Source organism: Lactuca saligna, chromosome 9 (assembly GCF_052625555.1).
Source record: "Lactuca saligna cultivar CGN05327 chromosome 9, ASM5262555v1, whole genome shotgun sequence".
Lineage (NCBI taxonomy): Eukaryota > Viridiplantae > Streptophyta > Magnoliopsida > Asterales > Asteraceae > Lactuca > Lactuca saligna.
In genome coordinates, this window is record NC_136425.1 from 172,634,994 (window position 1) to 172,656,209 (window position 21,216).

Here is a 21,216-nt window from a genome sequence, read left to right on the forward strand (position 1 = left end):
AAGCTTTTAGAGTTTTATGAAATTTTTTGTATATTTCTTGGTATGTAATGCAAGGTCTCCGCCCATGCAGTCACATACTACAAACCATGTGAGGCATGTAAACAACCATCCATAATATAGTTTTTGAATTTCAACACTTAAAAGTTAAAGGATTACCATAAACATTGAAAGTTAAACTCCAATACTCTCTAACCAAAATTAATGGAGATCGCTTTGTCAATAAAATAGGATTCTTTATACTTCAAAAAGATCATAGTAGGAGATGTTGCATGAACCGATTAAGCGTCTTATATATGGCCAGCCACGTTGTGGAGCACTTGGTCCGCTAGTCTTCGAACATATGGATCTTCCTATAAATAATAAAGCATAAATCAGTTTCAACTCATATATGTCAAATAAATAATCCTAACTCCTAAGTTATATTTTAGTGTTACAATATCTAATAAAAAAGGACATGTTAAACTCATATATTAATTTATAAAATAATTATATCATTTTACACTACATATGTATGTTTGTTAGTGTGTTAGGCATGCATGCATATAACATCTTACACAAGCGAAGTTGAGATATCCAGGATCTCTCAGTTTGGCAGGGTAACATTTGCTCAAAGCATCACAAGCCCTATGAATTTGACACCATGAGTTAGAGCATGAACACGATATTAATGATTTTAAAAAAAAACACACTACTAAAGTACTAATATACAAACAATACAAGTTTCCAGAGATCAAAATTTACCCGACTAACCTAGAGACTTCAGATAGTCGCAAGAAACAGTTTAACACATGTTTCAACAACTGTAATGGTGGTTTTATGGTAAACTGGTCAACAACATTGATCAAGACTTGTGCAACCGCATAAAACCTTTCTGGGAATGTGCCACAATATCGTTGCCCCTCTTCGTACAATAGAATCTTACTAACCACAAAAGCTGCAACCTGCATATTGAAAGCAATAGATGGATATATGGTCAACAACTTGTAAAGGAAATCTATAGAGTCAAGATTTTTATTAACATACCGTTTTTGCCAGTTCACCACCCACTTCTATGCAACGAAGGCATAATGGAATCACTTCTGTTTCAAGAAGAAAGTGAATGATTTCTGGGCTGTTGGTATCCTCCACCTGCGTAAAAGTAAAATAAAAGATTTAAATGTGGTATTATATATTTATATGAAATGTACAAGACTGATGTTTTGTGTTTGTACCTTTACAAGGGTACCGATGACACCTAAACTGGTGAGACGTAAGTAGTCGAAATGTTTGAGTCGTTGTTCAGTAGTGTTCATAAAAGGGTAGATGAAAACAGGCATTTTAGCTGCCAAAAATGTAAGAATCAAATGAATCCATTATATTAATAATAACAAATTCAACAATGCTGGCTAGCAGAATCTATGGTTATTTAGTACGTACCTCTCACAATACCCATCTTTGTGTCTGGATGAGATGCCATCGACTGAAGTAAGGCCACTGCATTGCAAACTGTCGTTGCTTCTTTCATACCAAGTGCAGGAGGGGACAACAACTTGTATGCCTTGCAAAATTCCTGCAACACATGAGTATTTTAGTTTTCTTTACCATTCACCACTTTTATATGTAAACAATAAACAATAAAAAAAAAACTAGTTTATTATAAAAAGGCAAAGAAAAAAAAAACCCGACTACGTACCTAAAGTGAAAATTTGAACTGAAAGTAAATGCACACAAGTTCAATAACATTTAGAGATGTTTTTGTTGGTTCGTTCCCTAGAAGCATATAAGAGTCTCATCCACTAACATCACATGCCTTAAAGCGCTCCCTAGCTAGTTGGGGAGGTTCATAACATGTATAAACTACAAAATATCCACAAAGGTTTAAAAGCTAAAGGACTTGAGAAAATTCACATTCGTTGAATAGGCATGTTGAAGATCATGCTCAACTTCAAGTGCTTGATGAATGTGTTGGATAATTCAAAGTCTCGGATGAATTTTGTACCAAATGCAATTTGAGAAACTTTCCTTATATTAAGCATTTGAGTTAGAATAGGACTTTGATTATGTTTAGTATAAATAAGAGGTTATTTAGAAGTAATTTTTGTTAAGGACATCCACACTGCATTGAACTCTATAGAATTCAATGAAGTGTTACATTATCATTCAGTATTTCATGCAACTCTATTCATTTTTATCCCACGATGCATTAAACCCTACAAGTTCACTGAAACATATTAAAAAAATATTTATTTAAAGATTTAAAGACTTTCTTTTTCCCATAGAAGAGTTCAATGACCATTGAACTCCAAATCCATTGAATGACAAGTAGGCATGACACCTCCTTTAACTCTTTCATTAAACTTCCCATTGTAGATGCTCTAAGTTTCGATTCTTACTTCTTAATAAAAGCTTGGAGCCCAAGCAACTTTCCAAAATATCATTTTGGTCCCTATTTGTTCCTTCTTCCTTCCCAGTACTTGAATTGTTATTGTGTTCATAACAAGTTTCAAATTCAACTGAATGCAAGAAAGTTCCTAGAAGAATATGAGAAAACATGGAAGATTTGGTTATGTGAATTAGAGGTTTGGGATGGATTGCCACACAGTTTTCAATGGATAGCATGTATGAAGATATTTGGTATTCCTCTACATCTCAGGGAGGGAGGATTCATAGACCATATCAATGGCGCTATACATCTGAATCAGTCTTACATATTGTGTTCCTAGTTTTTACCTTAAAACAACATGATATTATTGACACCATTTGAGTAGGGTAACCCTTAGGCATCAAGATTGGGAATTTTGAAGAACATGTTGCCAACCTAGTACTTTTCTAGAGAAGTCGATCTTATCCCATTAATTTGTTAGCTATCAATATCAAGGGAGTGATTGGTTCCTACAAATCAGAATGGATCATAAGATTGAAGTAGAAACCTAAATTCGACTTCTTTTCTATATAGGAAGCTCAATTCAGATGCTCTTCAAGAATTTAGGTCATTGTACGCCACATCAGAATTTTCTTGTGTTGGTGTGGTTGATTGGGATGGCTTTTTTGTGTTTGGGGTGATGGTCTCTTCAAAGCTAAGCAAGTAATTAAATCACATAACGTTTTGGGAATCTTATACTCTTTATACACATCAATCTACATAATCATCCTACATTTTTAGATTTATCTTTTAGGTTATTATTACCATATCATTAGCATATCATTATTATTTTGACTAATTTTTTTATCATTACTTTCTTATATCATAATCAATAAAACTTTTATTATATAATAATTACATTTTTAATATTAATAACTTTAAATTTGTTTTTTATTAAAATAAAAAAAGAACAATAATATTGTTTTTATAATATAATAAATAAAAATTTAAAATTTTAAAATTCCAAATAAATCCTTTGAAAAAAAAGTTGTGATTTTTCAAAAGAAAAAAACAAACCTTACGAAAAAGTGGCATAATATTTTTAAAAACCATTCATGATTCATACTTTTTCGGATAACATTTTGTTTGATAAAATTTATATTTTTTATTTGTGTCTTTAATTTTGATAGACACAAATTAATTGCATACGAATGTTTTATACCTTTTTAATAAACAAAAATAGTTCTATTGAGTTTATATTAAAAAACAATATAATTTTTAATCATTAGAAATGTTAACAATAAATAAAAACAATAAATAAATATATAAATGAATTGATTATTTGGAAGTTTGGAGGAAAGTGGGATTAAAAACAAGTGAGTCACCAAATTTTTTACTAACATAAAAAAATGTCATTTTTATAATATAATAATATAAAAAAAAATACTTAAATAAATAAAATTCCAGATAAATCCTCATCAAATTTTTTAACCTTGCCATAAACCCACAAACTTAATACATTTTATTTTTTTCTAACCCATCTTTTTTATAGCATAATTTTTTTTGACTATTTTTTTTTTTGTTAGACATAAGCCACACTTATCTTTTGTATATTTTTTATTTCTGTAAACCAAATATCGTTAATTATATAAAAAGAATGTCATTTTCTATAAAAGAAGTATAAAGCCACATTTTTGTCTATACTGGTTGCTAAAAAATATTACATCAAAAGAGTATGTATATGTATAGATTCAAAAAAGTATGTATATGTATAATTACACTATATTATAAAGTACATTATAATATATTAAATTGAAATATTTTTAACAGATAACATAGATATCTAATTTATTTTTTATAATATATTATATTTTAAACATTTTAATAAATAAATTATAATAAACATGGTTTATATATATATATATATATATATATATATATATATATATATATATATATATATATAAACACGACATGTCTATCTTAAGAAATCAAACAAATCATAAAAAAAAAGAAAAAGTAAATAAATAAAAGTAGGTGTGGTTTACAAACAAAAAAACATAAAGAAATATATGTGGAAGTTTAAAAAAAAAAGAAGAAGACAGGTGGAGGTTTTTTTACTTTCTCAAGGGGTAAAATAGAGCTGAAAAAATAGAACCCAATGTATACAATTTTCGATTTAATTATTATAAAAACTAGATTGGTGTGTGCTAGGGGTGTCTTAGACTGTTGTGTAAAAAGAAATACCCTTCTAGTAAATGTGTACGTTGTCCAAGGCATTCAAGACAGACAATCCCTTTGGTCGGAGTTTCTCAACCTTAAAATCTCTTTCAATTTCTGACATGCTAGGATCTGAGTGACACACTAAATTCTAATTTCTGAAATCCTAGTATCAATGGCTTTAACTCCTTCAATGTTGAAACTCTTAAAGAATACCTTATGGGTGGTAAAAGATACACCAAGATGAACAGGGATAGGATCAAACTAAACAAGACAAATTGAACCAATTGATAAACCTTTTTCCTAATGTTTCTCTACATACTCTACCCCACGAATATTCCGATCATTTCCATCTACTCCTATATAGTGTTGTAGAACTAGCTATTTGATACCCATTTAGTTGATTGGAGAGTAGCAAGTACTCAACCTAAACGGAGAGTACTCGAATACGGTATTTTATAAATAAATTAATTTTAGGGAAATTATATATATAAAAATTCATAAGGTTATTAAAATTTATTACAAAGTATGTGAAATATCAATAAGGGAGTAATAAGATGGTTTTAAGGGTGGCACAGATGTGTCCATTTCCATCCCGACAGATAAAAGGTATGTGTTGGTCGTTTAAAAGCTATAAAAAAATGCTAGAAGAACCGCGATGAAAGTATAAAGAGAGAAGAATATATAAAAAAAACTAGTATAAAAATGCTATAAATCATCTTGAAATTGAAGGGAAGTCCATGTGTCTTCATATAAGAAAAATCAATAATCAAAGTGCTTGGAAATAAAAACTTCTTGAATGTGAAACCCCTACAACTTTAGAGTTGTAGCAAACAAAAACAAAAAAAAATCATAAATAGAATAAAAAGTATCTTGATAAATGATATTTTCATTTTGTAAGTTTGTTTGAAGACCAGAACTTGTTGAATTTGTGTTCTAATTTAGTCATGTGTGTTTAACATTTCTTAAAATTTCTGGTTCTAGATTCCTATGTATTTATTGTTAAGATTGTGATGTGAATTTGATTTCATGTTTATTATCTAGTAATATTTGGTTTGGTCTTCATTATGTACTTGATTTGTATTCTTTTCACTTGATCAATGAAACTAGGGTTCATATCAGTTGTGAGTTAAATTCTGAAATTTGTATACATTTTATGATTTGTAATTGGTAACAAACACTTAAATGGTTTCACTGGAATCAAAATTAGTGTAAGCAAAGATTAGTGATCTAATGTAACATATTGTATGGATTTTATCAACTAAATTAAATTTTACTTAAAGATCATGTTTTGAGTAAAATACTTTTGTCAATTTGGAGATATTAGAGTTTATTAATATCATCATTATCGAATTAGATTGAACATAAATTAAATTCACATTACATCTTACAACATAGTACTTGAATAGGATTAAAAATCACAAAATGTATTTTAAATTTTCTAATTTTAGTCTATAATTTGCTTATTTATGAAGTTTAATTTGATGTCAATAAAATCCCCCTACTTTACCAATTGGTTCTATATTGTTTAAATAAATGATCAAACATTAAGTCTCGTATCTTTGTAGACCAACTATGTTTGTTCTATATTATCTCATAGTATACAATCACTACTAGAAGCTGGGCAATTTTCGATGGCCATATCCGTCAGAAATCTGTCACTAAACACGATTTCCGATGAAATTTGGTGTGTCATAAAAAGCGCCATGGGTAATTATTTGTGATGGAATACTGAGGGATTTCCGACGAACTGAAAGAGCATTTGTTGGACCTCTTGACCAAATTAACAACGCAATACCGACGGACCTCATGGGTAATTACTAGTAATAGTGATTTGTATTTAATTGTTATTATTATATTTCTTAATTTGTTGGTTTGACACCCAATCGTTGTCTCATGTTTTGATTAAACATATGGTATGAAAAAACTTCATTAATTAGAATCTTTGGTGTGTTTTTCCTTTTCATGCCCATACAAGTAATTTAATTTTGTGCATCTTGCTAGCATTTATATAATTTAACCTACTCCGATGGAATAAAAAAATAAGTTAACAATATTTTTAATATTTATGTGATTTCATTGACTTCTCATAACCAACAAAAATGCTTTTACCAAAATATTTGGTTGGACTCATGTATCCCGATCTCATGAAACTCTCAAGCATTTTATCTTGTTTGCTATTTTTGATGTTACATTAGAATCTTACATATTTATTCGTTTTGAAATATCGTGATTTTTTATAGTATTAATCAAAATATTCATAATGGTGTGTTCAATGAGAGATTTAAATAAGTTAATAATCTTAGTTGTCATTCAAATAATGAAATTTTATCATTCGAGATGTAATCTTTTTATTCATTGGATATGATGTTCAATATCATTAGAAAAAAGAGAGTTTTCTAATTTTTTAATAAATATTAATAACCAGTTTTTCTAATATTTCATTAAATTTTATAGAATTCAATGAATTATTAACAAAAAAATTGATAGAGTTTTATTGAACTAAAAAATGGTGCTGTGTATGAAGACAAAAATAAATACGTAAAAGTTGATAAAGGATATGTGGATGTTATTTATAGTAGTAAGTTGAATCACTTACCAAGAAAATTATTCATATGGATGTCTATTAGTTTAACTTGCAAATCTATATCATCCAATTCAAAACATATCTTAAATAGCCATGAAAAAAAAATGTGTACCTGAAGTAGGAAGAAGGATACATTCTTAGAATTCCATATTAGCACCGCCATCTCTTTACTTCTTCGTTCCTAAATCGATAGAAAGATTAATTCTAGAACAAAGAATAGCAACAAGAATTAATTATAATTCCACTTCAATTTATTTCTATAAAATACTTGCATTAGTAATTAATGTGAATCTTGATGTTGAACGCTACAAAAATTTCCACAATTTCATTAATGGAATTTTCGATCTATTGCTCCAAATATTTTACACACAACTAAACCCTAAGGAAGATCTCAAACAATGGTTCACAATTCTGTTTTGATAACAACTCGTTTATGTTATGAAATAAATTGGATTGGAATTATTAACAAAACTAATTAGAAGTAGATCTATCTATATAACCAGATATATGACGACATGAATGGGAGAGACAAAAAGTTTGAACAGATCAAGTATATTCTAATTTGTATAGGCCTAAAAACTTAAAGACATGACCATCACGATCGCACAAACATACATAAACAATAATTATATATGCAGACCGAATGACGTAAGTACATGTATATGCATACATACCTTGTTTAGAAGAGCAAGGGCTTCTTCTCTCCTCGAAGGCTGGTGAAGCAAGTCTATGCACTGCTCTATCCTGGTATGCTCGACGGCTGCAGATTCTACTCCGATGGAGGAAGAAGATCCACCAGTGGTTGGATCGACATATAGCGTTTCTGGCAAGTTCTCCATTTTCCTTATGTGTGTTGGCTCGCGTAGATACACACACACACACACTCTCTCTCTCTCTCTCTCTTTCTCTCTCTCACTTTCTCTCTCTCTATCTCTCTAAAATTGAATACTTTCTCTCTCTAGAATATGTGTATTTTGGCATGAGGAGAAAAGGACATCGAGTGAGGATGTGGGTGACTACTTATAGATTGGTGTGTGAGAATAGAGCTGCTAAAGTGACAGATTATAATATTAAAATATTTGTCCATACCTGCCACGTGTTAGTCATGCAGGTATAGTTATGTAGTAAATCTTATTCACTAAATTTATATTAGTTCTTGCAAGTAGTAGATTACAGAGATTAAATATAGCAATGAAAAGTTATACTCCTAATGACTAGACATTAGCCATTTTTATAATAAAATTTTAAAAAAAATAAGTAATAAGTAGTTAATTAAGTAAACATGGCTTACTTGTATAATTCAATAGTATATACTCGTAATTTGTGTTTAAAGAAATATGTTTACGATTTAGTATTACAACTTAACTTTGTAATTGTTTATTTAGAAATTGCTTATTAATTAATTTATTTTTTAAAAGAAATTTCGATCAAATATTGTTTGTAATTTTTTCTATTAATTAATTTAAAACGTTTTTATTAGAAAAAAAATTATAATAAAAATAGTTTTTTGATAATTTCTATTTAAATTGACTTGTCGTTCTATATTTACAATATTTAAATATTTTTAACTATTTTGAAAAATAGTATTTGAATATACTTTTTTATATAATAATATAATTTATGTTCTGCATTCAAAATAATATTTAAAATAACAAATAAATATATTTTTATAATCATGTAATAATTTTTATCACCAAATTCAATGTATAATTATAATATATATATATATATATATATATATATATATATATATATATATATATATATATATATATATATATATATATATATATATATATATATATATATATATATATGGTTACAATTTTATTAATTAATGTTTTCAATATAGTTAATTTTGTAATCTTTATTTTTTCAAGTAAAAAGATTACCTTTATATCTACTTTGTTCCACATTCTATATATATATATATATATATATATATATATATATATATATATATATATATATATATATATATATATATATATATGGCAAGTAAATTAAATAATTATTTAATTAAATAAATATAGATATTAAATGATTTCCATAATTACATGCGTATTAAATGATATACATAATTATAATTCTCTTTTTATGGAAACTAGTTATATCCGTCATTAATATCCGCAATAACGTTCTTTTAGAATGAATTCGCATCTAGGTTTTTATATATGAGTTCGTATTCTGTTTCAGAACTCACTCACTTATAATACAATAAAGTTGCAAGGAATATGAGGAACGAGAGTGGATTCTAGTGTAATACACTCTCGTTCTGCTAGAATACACTCTCATTCTTCTAGATATGAATTAATTCTGAAAGAATACTATTGTTGACATTAATGACGAATTTAATTGGTTCCATAAAGATGAGTTGTAAGTATGGATAACATTTAGTATACATAAAATTAATACTAAATTACTATTGATGTTTTCTAGCACACAATAGATGTGAGAAACATTTTAACCTCTCTCTCTCTCTCTCACTCTCTCTCTCTCTATGTGTATATATATATATATATATATATATATATATATATATATATGGTTATAATTTTATAATTAATGTTTTTAATATAGTTAATTTTGTAATCTTTATTTTTTCAAGTAAAATGATTACCTTTTATATCTACTTTGTTCTGCATTCAATGTATGATTATCATAACACCATATATATATATATATATATATATATATATATATATATATATATATATATATATATATATATATATATATATATGTGTGTGTGTGTGTGTGCGGCTAGGTTATTTTTTTTTTATATTTATTGTGTGCTAAAATGCACCAATTAGATTTTAGTAATTAAATAATTATTTAATTAAATAAATGTAGATATTAAATGATTTTCATAATTATATGTATATTAAATGATATCCATAATTTTAATTTTCGCTTTATGAAAACTAATTAAATTCGTCATTAATGTTAGCAATAATATGCTTTTAGAATGAATTTTCAACAAGGTTTTTATATATGCGTTCGTATTTTGTTTTAGGGCTCACTCACTTAGAATATGAAGAAAGAGAGTGTATTCTAGTAGAATACACGCTCATTCTGCTGGAATACACTCTCATTTTTCTAGATATGAATTAATTTTGAAAGAATAATATTGTTGACATTAATGACGAATTTAATTGGTTTCCACAAAAATGAGTTGTAAGTATTGATAGCGTGCTAGAATGCAGCAATAGGATTTTACTAAATTAAATAATTATTGAATTAAATAAATATAGATATTAAATGATTTCCATAATTATATGTATATTAAATGATATCCATAATTATAATTCTCATTTTATGGAAAATAATTAAATCTGTCATTAATGTTAGCAATAACATTCTATCAGAATATATTCGCATCTAGGTTTTTATATATGAGTTCTCAATTTATTTTAGGACTCACTCACTTAAAATACAATAAAGTTGCATGAAATATGAAGAACGAGAGTGTATTCTAGTAGAATACACTCTCATTTTGCCGGAATACACTCTCATTTTTTCTAGATATGAATTTATTCTGAAAGAATATTATTGTTGACATTAATGACAAATTTAATTGGTTTCCATACAAATGATTTGTAAGTATGGATCACAATTAATATACGTATAATTAATACTAAATTCCTATTGGTGCGTTCTAGCACACAATAGATGTGAGAAACATTTGAACCTACCTCTATAAATATACATCCTACTTTGTTCATGGGTCAAAATAGGATTATCAAAAGATCAAAACACTATTTGTGGCTTTTTATAGATAAGTCAACTTAATTTATTTTACCACCTATTTAGAATACAAATATCATGCTGAGTTTTGATTTGCTACTAAAGTAATTAGTAAAACATAAAATCGAGGCATCAAATTATTTAGAGCTTTTTGATAATAAATAAATTCTTTCAATTTTACAACCAAATAGCAAAACTATATATTTATAGTTAAATAAATATCTCTATTTTTTTACTTTAATTTATCATACAATTAATACCAAGAATGCTTCTCTACGGTCCCAGTTTGGAGTTGTCGGCTTAGATGGTTTGGCTCGGTTCCAATACCATCTAATTTTCAGAGAATATCTAACGCTTCAAAACTTACTCGTATAATTCAATAGTATATACTCGTAATTTGTGTTTAAAGAAATATGTTTATGGTTTAGTATTACAACTTAACTTTGTAATTGTTTATTTAGAAATTGCTTATCAATTTATTTATTTTTTTTAAAAATATTTCGATCAAACATTGTCTGTAATTTTAATAGATTTAATTAACTAAAAATGTTTTATTAGAAAAAAAATATAATAAATATAGTTTTTTTGATAATTTCTATTTAATGTGCTCGTTACCAGACGTAATGTTTGCGGTCTGTCAATGTGCTTGCTACCAGGCTAATCCTAAAGTTTCTCATCTTATTGTTGTTAAACGGATTGTTCGGTACCTCAAAGGTTGCCCAAAACTGGGTCTTTGGTATCCGAAAAATCCAGAATTTGACTTTTATGCTTTTGTAGACAGCAACTATGGCGTGTGCGAGCTTGATAGAAAATCAACTTCAGGAGGATGCCAATTTCTGGGGGATAGACTGGTCTCATGGCAGTGCAAGAAGCAGCATACCATCTCAACCTCAACAGCAGAAGCGAAATATGTAGTTGCGTCTGCCTGTTGTTCTCAAGTAATATGGATCCAAGATCAGTTGTTGGGCTACGGTTTGAATTTTCAAGAAAACCCTATATTTTGTGATAATGAGGTTGCGATCCAAATAGCTAATCCGGTCCAACACTCAAAGACCAAGCACATCGATATCAAAGTGTATTTTATCCGAGATTATTATGAGCGCTTGCTCATTCGGCCAAAACCAGGTCCCCACTACTAATAATGTGGCGGACATGTTCACCAAGCCGTTCAACAAAGCTCGATTCGATGTGCTGGTCAATCTTTTGAAAATGATTCGCTTCGAGGATTAATTTTTGTCTAGGATAGTTTAAATTTGCGCATTTTAATTTCATTCTCACCCATGCACAAATTTAGGGGGAGAAAAATCAAAAAAATCCAAAAAACATTAGAAAATCAGAAAATCCAAAAAAAAATCAAAAATATTTGTGTTCAATGATATGTATTGGGAAGTGATATCAACAAGTGAGAACAGGCAATCTGAGTCTGTGTAAAGTACTAAAGCTGAATTGTCTAGGCTCTGTGTTCGATGCGCTGGTAGGCACGAAGGATTTAAATGGACTTGACTAGGTGCAGTTGAACTTAAGGAATTAAATAAGTTGATAATTCTTGACCTAGATAGTCCATTTAGCCTGAAAATATGATGCTTGGGTAGGTTGAGCAGGGAGATATACATGAGAATCCACCGGTCACACTAAAGAACCCGTATCTAGAACTGTGGTTTTACTTTTCCTCGATGTACGAATTCTATCCTTAATTCTGGTATTGACGGAGCGACTGGGAAATTCCGATAAAGTAGGTCTGTAGAAAATTATTTTCTTTCTTTCTTATATGTTGTCTCCTTTACGTGATTGGAAGACATCCGACCTGCACTGCAACATATGCAAATCTATTTCTCTACATATAATATCTATGAAATTCTTCTTATCTATTAGCCATATGTTGTCTCCTTTGTGTGATTAACAATATGACCTGGTAAATAGCATATGCAACCTTCTACTTCTCAATCCCTCTAAAAACTATAATTAGTAATAATATGAATCTATCATCTCTATGAATAATAGTCTGCCCACCTAAAGTAAGGAGTATCTCGGAACTTCTTGATTATTAGGGTATATGAGGAAGCGGGAAACACGTTCTAGTACATCTAAAATTGAGCAATTCAAGATTGTTTGTAGATCTCGTTGCTCAGTTTAGGTGGACAACAATACCCTTGATCATCGTCAGATAAATGGTCCTTACGGAGTTTTTCTAGGAACATAGGATCAAACTGCCCTGTCACTTATAGCATGTCCAAAAGTTGTCACAATTTTTCATGTTTAAGTGGAGCACAATACTGGCGATCAGTCAGATCTATTCATGAAGGAAGAGGGACTGATAAATGGAAAATGATTGTCCAAGAACTATGATCCCAAATCTTGAAAATTATTCATTCAAGTTAAAGGATTAATTTTAGGGCTAAATTAAAATCTAATCATTTATAATTTTAGTTCTATTTTATTTTCATTTTTGTTTTTAATTTTTTATTTTATTTTATTTTTAGGTCTTTTATATCTTAGAAATTTTGTTTTATTTTATTTTATGTGTTTCTGAATTAATCCTCAAAGAGTATTATTTTTAAATAAAAGATGTTGGGTATTGGACCATTTAATTCTAAGAAAAGGCTACAACCCATTATCGGTTGGAACCGGGTTTGGGATTCGGATTTGATCTGGGTTTCGAACCGGGTATATAAAGTTAAAGAAAATTAGATTTCGCTTCTCATTTTTCCACAGCCTACCGAAAAACCCTTTCTCTCTCTCAAACTTGAAAAAAAAAACTTTTTGTGTTATTCTGTTAAATTGACTTCAAATCTTCAAAGGTATGGTAATTCCGATCACTACTGTGCATTTACTTTCAAAAATCAACCGTGAAATCATCAGGAAATCGCAAAAAGGTTATCTGCCAGCGCTTTCGGTCCGAAATGGCTTTCGGTCCATGCCAAGCCATTTTCGGTCTAGCCGGTTTAATCGGCTTTCGGTCCAAGCCGAGCTGTTTTCGGTCAAGCCAGCCGACGAATTTCGGTCTAGCTAAGACTTGTACTTCTTGGTTTTCGGTCTAGCTCATTTTCGGTGTGGATTGTGGTTTTCGATCTTGACTTGTGTTGATCTTTAGGTTTTTTGTTTGACTTTTTTGACCGAGAATCTGATATTTGACTTTTAAGACTAAATAAAATGGCCAATCCAAAGGATTTAAATTGAGAAATAAAATTAATGCGCTTTAAATTAAATGATTTATCATTTGGTTTGTTTTGTGTAGAAAAAAATGGAAAGTTTCAAGGTTGCTGAAAGTCACAACGTTTCCATTCTGCTTGATGATCCTCCCATGGCGCACAGTGAATTCAAGTCGATGATGTTCAAATTGCATGAATGCTGCATTTTCTCAGCACTCACTTGGAACCCCATAATCTACTTGGATTCAATCAACGAGTTTTGGAGATCAGCTAGCTTTAGAAATAACAGCAACGGAGCGCAGGCAATTGAAGCAACAATCAAAGGACGTAAAATTGTGATCACCGAGCAATTCATCATAGACACATTGAAGATTGATGACAAGGCTGCGTATCCTACCAACATTGATCTGCGAATTGTGGATGAGTATCTTGAAAAGATGGGATATGAAGGCATTTTCCCACCTACCTTTAAGAAGCTGCTACCTCTATACTGGAGGTTTTTGGTCCATGTGTTTGTCAACTGTATATAAGGGTGTAAGGGTGGAGCAGACGAGATCTCTTCAAGGAACACTCAAGCTATTATTGCATTGGTAGCAGGGGTCGACTTCAACTTCTCAAGATTTATCTTAGAAGAAATGATCACTAATCTCAAGAAGAAGGCGAAGGACTAATTTCTGCTTTATCGTCGGTTCATCTAGATCTTTCTCAATTGCCAGTTTCCTGACCTTACCAAGACGGGAGAGATTCTTGACATGAAGGCTTTCGGACCAAACACAATAAGTATGATGAAGAAAAATCGAAAGGGGAAATCATGTTCCAAGGGAAGTACCCTTTCGAGAAATTTGGAAAATTTGTTGAGCTGACTGAATCTTCTGAATCCCATGGGTCTGCTGAGCAAACATCAACTGATCATCCATCATCAGACCGTGCAAATTTAATAGATGATGTAATTGATGTTTCAGACCATGAAGAGGAAACTGTTGACGTTCTAACTACCCATGTGGCTGACGAGCACATTTTCACAAATGTAATAGTTCAAAGTGACTTTGATGAAGGTTCCACATGAGTATTCACCGAAAGCGAGGAAGGAGAAGAGAGTGAAAGAGTTGATCTGCTTGGCTATGATAAAGATGACATTGCTGATCAGTTCACTGGTCTTGAGTACACCCTATCAAATGAAGATCTCTTCGACATCTTCAATGATATCGATGATGGTACCAATCCTACTCCGGAGATAAGGAATTTTTTTTACAATCAAGAGGTTGAGCCTCCTATTCATGTTCAAATGGCTGATTCTTCAATTCAAATGGACACCTCTTCAGGGATTCCTCCCCTTGAAAAGGTGATTTCTACATCTGAGCCTGCTGCAAATGAAGCCCAGACAGACCTGACCTCTCAGCCCTCAATGAAAAGACGAAGAACTGATCCATGGGTGGAAGTTATCTTTCCTGACCTCTCTCAAACCACAGAGACTCCTCCAATCACATCTACTACCCCTTCTTCATTCATTTCTATTCAGGAAGGTCCCGGCTCGATTCATGAAGCTGGTGGCTCTTCTGTTGGCTTGAGCTTGTCTCCTCCAAGGCCTTTTCATGACATTGCCTCTGAAAGGCTTGCCGTGCATTTGGCCTAGAATCTAAATTCAACACACTCCTCACACGGAAAACGTATATCCTTTGTGGAGAATATATCTGGAGATGATGACACCTCTGGGCCTGAATTGAGAAAAGAGATTAGTGGGCTAAACCATAAAAATATTGAGCTTGATATCAAAATGGCAGATCTTCAAACTGAAAATGTCAAGCTCAAAAGGTCAAGTGGCTAAGGGTTTTCCTTCAATGAAGACTACAAAGTCTATTATCAAGATATACCCGAAAGTTATTGATCCCAAAACCAATCCGCCTTTTCGGTCAGTGATGTGGCCCGCTACTAATCAAGTTAAGTAGATTCCTATCCTTCAGAACCATCCAGATGGATCTCTGCAATCCATGGAATATTGGGTGTTTGATGAATCTACAGCTTTTGCTGTCATCAAACTTCAGAATGGATGTATTCGTTTATATGACAAGAGGGATCTGTTGCAGTTTGGAAAGTAGGATATTCATCATCTTTCTATTCATCAGATCAATGTGGTTGAAGACTTGTTTGAGCCTGCTGCTAAGGAATAAACAACCATGGTTGCTAATATTATACAGAAGGAGATGTGTAATGGAGCCATGGGACGGTCAGATGTGCTGGTGATCAATAAAGATTGAATCATGCTAGACCCAAACCAAGGGGGAGATTGAAGGATCAATTTATATGGTTTGGGCTACGCATCAATGCTTGGAAGGATTAGGGTCTTTGCTATTGTGTTTTGGATTAGTCTTATGCCTAGATGAGTTTTCGGTCCAGGTAGGTTTTCGGTCTTATTTGTTGTAGCCTTAAGTAGCTGTCAGGTTGTCATATGTAGTGTGGATGAGCAAGTACATTTTTGGTCAGTTCCATGTTGTATCCGACACTTCTTTGATTGAATGTATGCAAGCTTGGTTCATTAATGTTCTTCTTCTTCTCCATTTCTATTACAATTGATTGATCATTAGATTGATCCTACGGATTCGGGACCTAACACAAATGATTTAGAGATTTTTGATAAAAATTAAATTCTTTTAACTTATGAACCAAATAGAAAAAGTATATATTTTGAGTTAAATAAATATCTCTATTTTTTTACTTTAATTTATCATACAATTAAAACGAAGAATGCTTATCTACAGTCCCAGTTTGGAGCTGTCATCTTAGATTGTTTGGCTCGGTTCCAATACCATCTAATTTTGAGCGAATATCTAACACCTCAAAACTTACAACCAAACATTTTTTATATTAATTAAAACATCAACCAAACATGTATATCAAAACCATCAATAAATCGTAGTGTATCCATAATCATCCGCAACTACATTAGAGTCAAATAAGTGTAAAATCATCGTGAGTGTGTTGCGATCATCCCAAGCTCTTCCAATTCAATCCGGAAGTACGTGAAACATGTGACACCCCTGGTCAAGGCAGCAGAATAGCGGTTACATTACACTTTAATGTTTGAATACAAGGTTCATAATAATAATAAATTCATAAATTTTCCACAACAGATAGGCTGATATAACAAAAGCTAGATAAAACTAGTTCATCTGAAATCCATGACAAATCTTCTGACTGAAAGCTCGTTTGGTGATATCCTTAGAATACATGTAGTTTTGAGGGTCAACACAAGGTTGGTGAGAGTTTACTGGTTTTCTGCTAACTGCAGTAATGATACTCTTTTTTTTATTAAAGTTCGAAAGTATCTCTTTCGTAGTCAAAACCATGGTTGATAAAGAGATAAATCACAAGTAAATCCATACTTGAAATGTTTGTTAAAGAGATAAACCATAAGTAAATCCATATTTAAAATGTTTGATAAAGAGATAAACCATAAGTAAATCCATACTTAAAATGTTTGATAAAGAGATAAACCATAAGTAAATCCATACTTAAAATACTTGATCAAGAGATAAACCATAAGTAAATTCATACTTTAAATGTTTGATAACAGATAAATCATGGGTAAATCCATATTTGGTAATCAAAGAAGCATGAGTAAATCCATACTCAAAATGTTAGGTAAGCAAAGAACCGTGAGTAAATACATACTCAAAATGTTTGGTAATCAGAGAACCGTGAGTAAATCTATACTTAAAATGTTTGGTAATCAGAGAAACCGGATCCATGGTTTCTAGATTATGAGATCTAGTAAATGCTTATAGTGAGTTCCATAACTGAACTATGTGATTACACTACCCCTACAATGCTACATTGGACGTCGTAGAAATGAATAAGATATTTATCACCCGCTTCGGTTGATCAGTCAAGATTGTAGCTAGAAACCATAGGTTGGGGTGTCAACCCATATAGATCTATACATACATATCTCAGCTCCAAATATTAACGGTTATAGTGGTGTGGGTCTTCTAAGTATTTTTGCACTTAGGGTAATGAATAATGTCTCACTCATAAGGCCCTTAACTAGAGTTTGTCATGAAAATCCGAGTATGCCCAATAAGAAAATCCATAAAAGTGTATAATATGCATTTAAATAAGTGGTAAATCCCATGGTAATGTGCACAAGTACATAAGTGATTTCAAGATAAGAGTTTGATAACTCGTATCTGTATGAATGAAAGACGTGAACTTGAAATACTACAAAAATGGTAACTTTTATGACATAAGTTTTGTAATATATGTTGTCAAAAATCATAATATCTTTGTAGTAGAATAATACGTTGACTTGACTAGTTGCATTATTAAAAAACAACTATAACATATATACATAAAACATATTTATCAATAGTTTATCTGTAAATGAAATATTATTTAACAAAATAATATTTATAAACTAGTTTTAGAATCGGTAAGTGTTTGTTATGAATGATAAATACATATAGCACATGTATTCGTCCCCGAAGCGTAAGAATATTTAAAAGGCGGACCATAAAAACTCACCCTTGAAGCGTGAACGAGTCTCGAAGGTGAAACTTGTCGTGAAATTCGTTTCGTGATGTTTCATACCCTTAAAACAAATCACTGAGTCTATTTATATTACCTAATAAACCAAAAGGGTAGTTTTGGTATTAATTATTAAGTATAGGGTGGTCTTTATTAAAATAATTAAAGTCTAGGGATTGATTTTGCCAAATTAAGACTCCATGGACTGATCTTGCAAATAATTCTCAAACCAAGGGTCCAATATGCACATTTTAACCTAATTTAAGTTTCCAAGACTTGGTTTGCTGGGTTTTTCGGGTGGAGGGGCTATTCTTGGACATTTTAATCCAAGTTTGACTTATACGAGAACTATTTCAAAGGGAGGTTCCAAATACGTACATGTCAGAAATTTGGGGGTTTTATTTTAATTAAATTGAATAAGTTTGCACAGTCGCTCTTCATTTACGTATCACGACTTGCAGGTTTTTTCTTAAGGCATTCGAATCCGAAAATTTATCTTCCTTGACTGGATTTGATCTTGACACATGTATAAAAAAATGGGAGTGATGGTTACTTACCGATGGTAGTAGAGGTGGCGCCTGGTCACGGTTTCACAGTGGCAGCAATAGCAGTTGGCAGCAGCAATGGATGTTAGTGATATTAGTGTCACCATGTCATTTCAATTAACTGGAACTGACATGTGAGTTATTGGGATTCATGATTTGTGTGTTAATATATGTACAGGGTTGTGCAGAGTGCTCGCATGTATAAGGTCGAATTAGAAGTCGGTTCGACGACTAGTCGGGGGTCCGAAGTTTCCAAAGGGGCAACGCCCCTTTGGCGGGGTCTAGGGGCATCGCCCCAAGTAAGGTCCAAGGGGCAAAGCCCCTAGCTGGGGTCCCAAAATCCTCATTAAATCCTGATTATCCTGACTTGCTTCCAAAGCAACTAATGATGGCCCAACCCAAATAAAACTCTAATCTCGTTTAATATATAAATGGCTATTCTTTCTCAGAAGAGAGTTATGATCATTAGCTCTTGTTTTCATCAAACTCTCACATAATCTCTCTAGCAAATTGGCTTACGATTTATGTGCCTAGAATCATAAGTGTCCACTTGGATTATCCTAGGCTGAATTTCTTGCAACACAGGCATAAGGTAGAAATATTAGTTCGGAAAATGTTCTCACGATCAAAGTTTGTATCCAGATCTCCACCACAAACCCTATATTTCCTTACATTCGAACTAATATTTTTCGTTCTCGGAGATGGGTGACTCAATCCGTGAGATGACCACAAAGTTTGCCAAACTGGAAAAGTTTGAAGGCATCGACTTCAGGCGTTGGAAGAAGAAGATGCACTTCATGTTGTCTACTCTGAAAGCAACATACGTGCTGACTACTCCAAGACCAGTGGAACCAGAGGAAGGTGTTGTTGAGACGATTGAAGAGATAAGAAGGAGACAGAAGTGGGACAATGATGACTACATCTTTAAAGGTCATATTCTGAACGGTATGTATGATGTTTTATTTGATATCCATATTGAAGCCTTGTGTGCTAAGGAGTTGTGGGACACCCTTGAACTAAAATACATTACTGAGGATGCTTCTAGCAAAAAGTTTCTGGTCAGTGAATTTAATAATTATAAGATGGATTCTTTAAGGTCTGTCAGTGAATATTACAATGAACTCCTTGGCATACACTGTCAGTTTAAACTACACCGTATGAATATGGATGAATCCATTGCTATGTCAACCATCATTGACAAACTGCCTCCATCTTGGAAAGACTTCAAGCATAACCTGAAACGTCAAAAGGAGGAGCTGTCCTTGGTTAAACTTTATAGTCACATTCGTATTGAAGAATCTCTTCGTGCGAAGGAATGTGATAAATCTGAAAAACCCAAGGGAAAACTTGAATCCGGACAACCCTCGGTTCATATGGTTGAAAATAAACCAAGGAACCAGAACCACAAAGGACATGGAAAACGCAAGTAGGAACATGTCCCAAGCTACTCAAACAAAAAGAGAAAGGATCTGGTTTGCTGGAGGTGCAATCAAGTTAGGCATTGCAATCATGATTGTCGTGTGAATTTAGGCGACAATGATGATGGACACAGTGGAGCCAATGGGAAAGTGAACAGTTCTTCGAACCAAGTTAAAGGAGGTTAGTTTTTGACTAACTTTGATAATTCTAATCAGAATTATGTATACTATGTTTCATTTATCCTTGAATCATTCTATGTGCAAGATGATGATGTTGCTTGGTGGATCGACTCTGAAGCAACGAACCACGTATGCAAGGATAAACGGACGTTAAACATTAAATTTGCTTGAAAATGGGTCGATGCTGGAAATGGGAGACGATTCTTGTATTCCTATTTGTGGTTTAGGTGTCGTGTGTCTTGAATTTACTTCTGGAAAGAAAATTAGGTTATTTGATGTTTTGTTTGTTCCCAAGATTTGCAAGAATCTTGTTAGCTCTAGTTGTTTGAAGTCTGATGGTTTTAAACAAGTTATTGAGTCGGATAAGTTTGTTTTTTCTAAGGGTGGAATGTCTTTTGGCTTTGGATATTTAAATAATAGAATGTTTCGTTTGAACATTGTTGACAAATTACTACTTGTTCAAAATTCTGCACTTGTATCTTTTGCTTCTAATGTTGATAAATCTATG

General features: G+C 31.6%; 2 protein-coding genes across 2 annotated transcripts; one reads left to right on the forward strand and one right to left on the reverse strand.

Annotated features, from left to right (window-relative positions):
* Nucleotides 1–737: 737 nt before the first annotated feature.
* LOC145016938 (cell differentiation protein rcd1-like) lies at nucleotides 738–7,987 on the reverse strand. The gene is made up of 5 exons (XM_078975087.1): nucleotides 7,823–7,987; nucleotides 1,417–1,549; nucleotides 1,212–1,321; nucleotides 1,024–1,128; nucleotides 738–941 (listed from the first exon to the last, which is right to left on the reverse strand). The coding sequence occupies exons 1-5, from the start codon at nucleotides 7,985–7,987 to the stop codon at nucleotides 738–740; spliced, it is 717 nt and encodes a 238-aa protein (XP_078831213.1).
* Nucleotides 7,988–19,811: 11,824 nt separating this feature from the next.
* On the forward strand, nucleotides 19,812–20,879 carry LOC145016939 (uncharacterized). Its single transcript, XM_078975088.1, has 3 exons — nucleotides 19,812–20,532; nucleotides 20,641–20,709; nucleotides 20,794–20,879. Exons 1-3 carry the CDS (start codon nucleotides 19,812–19,814, stop codon nucleotides 20,877–20,879), a joined length of 876 nt encoding a protein of 291 aa, XP_078831214.1.
* The last annotated feature ends 337 nt before the right edge of the window (nucleotides 20,880–21,216 follow it).

What these genes read in the sequence shown, in the direction of transcription:
- LOC145016938 (XM_078975087.1), bottom strand. Translation starts at nt 7,987, where the DNA reads ATGGAGAACTTGCCAGAAACGCTATATGTCGATCCAACCACTGGTGGA. An exon ending in AAAGATGGGTATTGTGAGAG is followed by an intron (nt 1,322 to 1,416) that starts GTACGTACTAAA and finishes CATTTTTGGCAG; the next exon opens with CTAAAATGCCTGTTTTCATC. An exon ending in TCATCGGTACCCTTGTAAAG is followed by an intron (nt 1,129 to 1,211) that starts GTACAAACACAA and finishes ACTTTTACGCAG; the next exon opens with GTGGAGGATACCAACAGCCC.
- LOC145016939 (XM_078975088.1), top strand. Translation starts at nt 19,812, where the DNA reads ATGGGTGACTCAATCCGTGAGATGACCACAAAGTTTGCCAAACTGGAA. An exon ending in CCACAAAGGACATGGAAAAC is followed by an intron (nt 20,533 to 20,640) that starts GCAAGTAGGAAC and finishes GTGTGAATTTAG; the next exon opens with GCGACAATGATGATGGACAC. An exon ending in TTCGAACCAAGTTAAAGGAG is followed by an intron (nt 20,710 to 20,793) that starts GTTAGTTTTTGA and finishes TCTATGTGCAAG; the next exon opens with ATGATGATGTTGCTTGGTGG.